Source organism: Piliocolobus tephrosceles, chromosome 1, assembly GCF_002776525.5.
Source record: "Piliocolobus tephrosceles isolate RC106 chromosome 1, ASM277652v3, whole genome shotgun sequence".
Lineage (NCBI taxonomy): Eukaryota > Metazoa > Chordata > Mammalia > Primates > Cercopithecidae > Piliocolobus > Piliocolobus tephrosceles.
The window spans coordinates 189,966,329-189,972,328 of record NC_045434.1 but is presented as its reverse complement, the minus strand read 5'-3'; the positions used below and the strand labels follow the sequence as shown (position 1 = coordinate 189,972,328).

Sequence of the window (6,000 nt, the reverse complement as noted above, 5' to 3'; positions counted from 1 at the left end):
TTTTTTTGAGATGGAGTTTCACTCTTGTTGCCCAGGCTGGAGTGCAATGGCACGATCTAGGCTCACTGCAACCTCTGCCTCCCGGGTTCAAGTAACTCTCCTGCCTCAGCCTCCAGAGTAGCTGGGGACTACAGGCATGCACCACCACGACCGGCTAATTTTTTAGTAGACACAGGGTTTCTCCATGTTGGTCAGGCTGGTCTCGAACTCCCGACCAACCTCAGCCTGCCTCAGCCTGCCTCAGCCTCCCAAAGTGCTGGGATTACAGGTGTGAGCCACCGCACCTGGCCTAATTTTTGTATTTTTAGTAGAGATAGGGTTTCACCATCTTGGCCAGGCTGGTCTTGAACTCCTGACCTTGTGATCTACCTGCCTCAGTCTCCCAAAGTGCTGGGATTATACAGGTGTGAGCCATTGCACCTAACCTGTTTTTTTTTTTTTGGGAGAGAGTCTTGCTCTGTCACCCAGGCTGGAGTGCAGTGGCACGATATTGGCTCATTGTAACCTCTGCCTTCTGGGTTTAAGCAATTCTCCTGCCTCAGCCTCCCGAGCAGCTGGGACTACAGACAAGCACCACCATGCCCTGCTAATTTTTTTGTACTTTATTTATTTATCTATTTTATTTTATTTTATTTTTTTGAGACAGAGTTTCGTTCTTGTCGCCCAGGCTGGAGTGCAATGGCATGATCTTGGCTCACTGCAACCTCTGCCTCCCATGTTCAAGTTATTCTCGTGCCACAGCTTCCTGAGTAGCTGGGATTATAGGCACCCTCCAGCATGCCTGTCTTTTTTTTTTTTTTTTTGAGATGGAGTCTCACACTGTCGCCCTGGTTGGAGTGCAATGGCGTGATCTCGGCTCACTGCAACTGCCACCTCCCGGGTTCAAGTGATTCTCCTGTCTCAACCTCTCCAGTTTCTGGGATTACAGGCGCCTGCCACCATGCCTAGCTAATTTTTGTGTTTTTAGTAGAGACGTGGTTTCACTATGTTGGCCAGGCTGGTCTCGAACTCTTGACCTTGTGATCTGCCGGCCTCGGCCTCCCAAAGTGCTGGGATTACAGGCGTGAGTCACCTTGCCTGGCCTGCTATTGCCTCTTGAAATTCTTTTTTTAAAAGACAAGGTCCGGCCAGGCGCGGTGGCTCATGTCTGTAATCCCAGCGTTTTGGGAGGCCGAGGCGCATGGGTCATCTGAGGTCAGGAGTTCGAGACCAGCCTGACCAATATGGTGAAACCCCATCTCTACTAAAAATACAAAAATTAGCCAGGCGTGTACCCGTAGTCCCAGCTACTCAGGAGGCTGAGGCAGGAGAATCGTTTGAACCCGGGAGGCGGAGGTTATAGTGAGCCGAGATCATGACACTGCACTCATGACCCAGCTTGGATAACAGAGTGAGACTCTGTCTCAAAAAAACAAACAACAACAACAATAACAAAGACAAGGTCTCACTCTGTTTTGCAGGCTGGGGTGCAGTGGCGCAAACATGGCTCACTATAGCCTTGATCTCGTGGGCTCAAGCGGATCCTCCCACCTCAGCCTCCCGAGTGAGTAGCTAGGACCACAGGCATGTGCCACCACACCTGGCTAATGAAAACTAATTTTTTTTTCCCTTTTTTTTTGAGAGAGGAGCTCTCACCATGTTGCTGAAGGCTGGTCTCGAACTAGGTTCAAGCAATCCTCCCACCTCGGCCTTCCAAAGTGTTGGGATTACAGATGTGAGCCACTGTGGCAGGCAGGCCTTGAAATGCTTAATAAGTTTTTTGATTTTTTTTTTTTTTTAAGACAGAGTCTCGCTCTGTTGCCCAGGCTGGAGTGCAATGGCACAATCTCGGTTCACTGTAACCTCTGCCTACCGGGTTCAAGCGATTCTCCTGCCTTAGTCTCCCAAGTAGCTGGGACTACAGGTATGCACCACCAAACCCAACTAAGTTTTTGTATTTAGTAGCGATGGGGTTTCATCATGTTAGTCTGGCTGGTCTTGAACGCCTGATCTCAGGTGATCCACTTGCCTGGGCCTCCCAAAGTTCTGGGAATACAGGCCTGAGCCACCGTGCCTGGCATCTGTAACACTTTTCCCTTGAAAACTGCCTTCCCTACATTTCCTTTCCTCACCAACTAACAGAGGAAGAGGCTGGGTTCTTAGGATTAGTGCTAGGCTGGGCCAAGAGCACTCAGAGTACAGGGCTGGTTCCTGATCCAGAACGGGTGCTCTGGGATTGTGGGCTGGATCTGAATGAATGGTGATTAGACAAGAAACGGAGGCCCAGCATGGACCAGAGCCCCCAGGTTCACCACAGCTGAGCCCCTGGGGACTCAGGGAGATCCCACTGCACTCTAGTAATCCTGCAATGTCATGGTGAGTGCTATCTACAGTTTGCTGGGGCTGACTGCGCTGGGTGGCCCAGACAAATGGGTCCCTGCCCTGGTGGAGACCAGGACCAAGAGAAAGCCGTGTGACCAGAGTCAGATTAGGTGATTCTGGTCACCCCACTGGTATGGACATCACAAGGCTCTTCTGGGGACTGAGGGAGGGGGTTCAAGGGTACTGAACCTACAGCTGGCCCTCAGTGCAATTTCTGGCCCTTAGGGTTTGAAGCCTCGGACCAGGCTGAGACAAGACCCAGATGCTCATCTTGGCTCCTCTGCCACTGACCACCTGTGTTCGTGGGCAATCACTGTCCCCTTCTGGCCTCCATTTCTCTTGTCGTGGGATCAGATGATATAAAAGGGCTTGGTCAGCTGTAATAGAGCCAGAGGCCTGGAGGCAATGAGCACAGCAATTTCAGGATTCTTCAAGGCTTTCTTTCCTACCAGCCTCCCAGTCACGCCTCTCACTTGCCCAGAGTTCAACCCTAATTAGTGTTGAGCATCTCAGTGGGAACTCCTGGTGCAGGCAGGAGTGCCCTGGGGCCTCAAAGCCTAGTCCAAGTTTAAACGGAGGAAGGACTATCCTCATCCCTGCCACCAAAGGGTGAGGCAGGAATACAGGGCGCCTGGGCCCCTGCTGCACACCGAAGATGGTTGCAGCCTGGGGGGAAGGTGCAGTAAAGAGAGAGGAGGCCACTCTAGTCAGCAGATGTGAGGGAAATGCCCACTGCGGGTCACAGGTCTTGGACGTGTCTGAAGCCTCTACTCTTGGCGCAAGCCCCCCAACACTGTCGGGGCTTGGAAGGAGTTCTCCAAATTTCCTTATTCCAGGAAAAAATATTCCAGAATCCCCTGTCTATTCCCTGTCCAAACTTGGGATACCAAGACTCCTGGGGTCCAACCCCAGCCTCTAACTCCCCCTTTTCTGCGCCCTTCCCCTTCCCGTCCCCAACCCATAACACCCTCTTCCGAACGGACCTCCCGCGGTGCCCCCTGCGGGACTGAACCTCAGTGCCGCCCCCTCCCGGGCGGCCCCACGACCCGCCCTCTCGGGCCCCGGCGGGGGGCACGACCCCGGGCTCCCTGGACCCCCTCCTCGCGGGACCAGACCTCGCCCTCCGCCGGGCCAGGGGAAGGCGGGGAGGGGCCGCAGGCAGCGCCGCTCCCGCCCCGCGGCCGCTCCCGCCCCGCTTCTTCCCTCCCCGCCGGCCTGCGCCCCGCCCGCCGCCCGGCCGGCCCCTCCCGCGCCGCTCCGCCGCCCGCTCTCCGCGCCCGCTCGGCCTCCGCCGCCTAAACTTTTCTCCGGGCGCACATCCCCGGCGGCCGCCCCCGGCATGGGCGCCGCGCCGCAGGGGGCCTGACCCGCCGCCCGCTCCGCCCCCGCCTGCCATGGCGGCCCGCGCGCCCCCCGCCGCACCTGCGGCCGAGGAGCCGGGGAACTCGGGCGGTCCCCCGCGCAGGAAGAAGTCCCGCTCGGGCGCGTCCGGCCTCCGCCGCGCTTTCAGCTGGCTGCGGGGCAAGCGGCGCAAGAAGAAGGCGGCGGGGGCCGAGGGCGCCGAACCGGCCGCCCCCCGGGCCAAGAAGGCGGAGGACAAGGCCAAGAGGGCCAAGGGCAAAGGCCGAGGTAAGGCGGTCGGCACCTGGGCTGAGCGCGGGGCGGCGCCGTGGGTGCGGCCGCGGGGGCTCTGCTGGGGGTCCGCGCGCGGCGTGTTGGAGGGGGGTGACCCCCAGGAACTGGTGCTGGGGAACTAAGAGGCCAGGACTGAGTCCGAGCACCTCCACCCTGCGCTGCCTTCCGCACTTTCCAGACCCAGTCTTGCCTCGCTCTGAGAGGAGGGGACCCCTGGCCGGGCCAGGGATCCCCTGGCAGAGCAGGAAGTGCTGGCAGCCCGAATCCAGGGCGGTGAGGCGATTCCCCCTCCCCCAGGCTCACCCAGGTTCTGCCCTCTGCTGAGTCAGGGGGTCAGAGACTTAACGCTGGCCTGTGGCCAATGGGAGAGACAGGTGGCCTTGGGTCTCTGGTGGGGACCCTCTGGGTCTGGAAGGTCAACCGCACTCACAAAGAGTTTCAGCTCCAGCTGGATCTGGATTTCCAGCCCCGCAAAGGACCCCGCATGGAGCACAGTGTGCCCTGCCTTAGTTTCTTAACAGTGCTGGCTTTTCCCACCTGGGCCAATTTCCTCACGCTCACCCGGGCCAGGCCACAAACATCACCTCCTGGGGTAGTGAGCTCACCAAGGTGAACCAACCCGCCCCTCCCCATCACTCCTTCTTCCAGCCCTGGAGAAATATGCCAGTGTCAGAAGCGTGCTTACAGATGGGGGAAACTGAGGCCCAAGCTCAATAGAGAGGCTGTACCTGGGCTGGGGTGGGTACTTAAAATTCAACAGCTAGTTCTCAGTCTTTCTGAATTTGAGCCCCTGGGCTCCTCCTCTGGCCTGGATGGGCAGCCTGAAAGGCGGGGAAGCCGACCTGGCCCATCCCTGCTGGGATCACTTTCAGCTCCTTTCTTGGGCCTTCCCTCATTTCCCTGTTTCTGTCTTCCTTTTGGTGGGGAGGGCTTGAGTCTTTGCAAGAGGGTGGAGCTCCCTTGGGGTTTGCTGTCCTGGGAAGTCCACCTTTCCTAGACTGCTGCTGCAGTGCTGGAGGTGAGGAAATGGCCGGCTGTGCGGGCCCATCCCATTCTGCCTGTGTTTATCCTCCCAGTGTCCTTTAACCACCTCTTCTGGGAGAGTTATAAGGAACACTTTAGGGGTCAGGAAGAGGGTGGAAAGCCTTTTGTGTGATTGTATCCGGCCTGATCTTCCTTTTGGATAAGGGCCCTGCTTCCCTGCGGCATAGCCACAAATAGAAGTGAGGGTGCTGAGGCTGGGGTGACTGGGCCAAACCCTGAGGGAGGATTGGATTTGGGTGAGAGATGTTTCCAAAGGCTCTGCAGTCCCAACAGGACATGGAGTCTGTCCCAGGGCTGCCCCACTGGGATTCAGTCTGAAGTCATCCCCATCTCATTCAAGAGGGCATTGCAGCACGATGGATTGTGGTCAGACTGTCAGAATTGGCAGGCAGAAGCCTAGTGGACTAGCAGTGTATACTCCAGGGCAGTGGACCTTTCCTCTGGGAGACCAGCCTGGGAGGCAGGGGGCTGGAAGAGCTGAGCCTGTAGGTCACTGCTCCAACAACCTGGGTTTGGGGTCATTGGGTCAGTGACCAGGCCTCCTTCTCGCCTTGTGTTTGGTATCAGGTGGCTCTGGGCTTTCTGGGCAGCATGTCGGCCTGATTTGAGCCCACGTGCATGGGCAACACCTCCTTGCCCCGGCTGTTGTTTCCCCAGGTCTGGAGGTGGACCTGGGTACGACTGGAGGAAGTCCTGTTCCCTTTTACTCCAGCCTCCTATTATTGCAATTGTTTCCTTGTCACCTGCCTGGCACAACTTCTTTTCTGTTTATTAAGAGAAATAAATCTGATCCCTCTAATCTCCACTGGCAACGCTGGCCAGGAAGGGGAAGCCTGCAGAAGGCTTAACTCTTTCACGGAAAATGTTCAGAATGGAGATTGGGAGAGGTGGGGAGGAGGGATACACAGGAGATTCCTAGGAGGTGAGGGATTTTGCTGGGGAAGTCATTATTTCCTCCAT

The 6,000-nt window shown here is 57.0% G+C and overlaps 1 protein-coding gene across 1 annotated transcript in view; it reads left to right on the top strand.

Moving 5' to 3' along the window:
- Nucleotides 1-3,636: 3,636 nt before the first annotated feature.
- KIAA1522 (KIAA1522 ortholog) overlaps nucleotides 3,637-6,000 on the top strand; it is a 34,804-nt gene continuing 32,440 nt past the window's right edge. Inside the window, exon 1 of the mRNA XM_023232271.2 lies at nucleotides 3,637-3,990. Within this exon, the coding sequence (XP_023088039.1) occupies nucleotides 3,756-3,990 (235 nt within the window). The 5' untranslated portion in view covers nucleotides 3,637-3,755. The remainder of the gene's footprint in view (nucleotides 3,991-6,000) is intronic.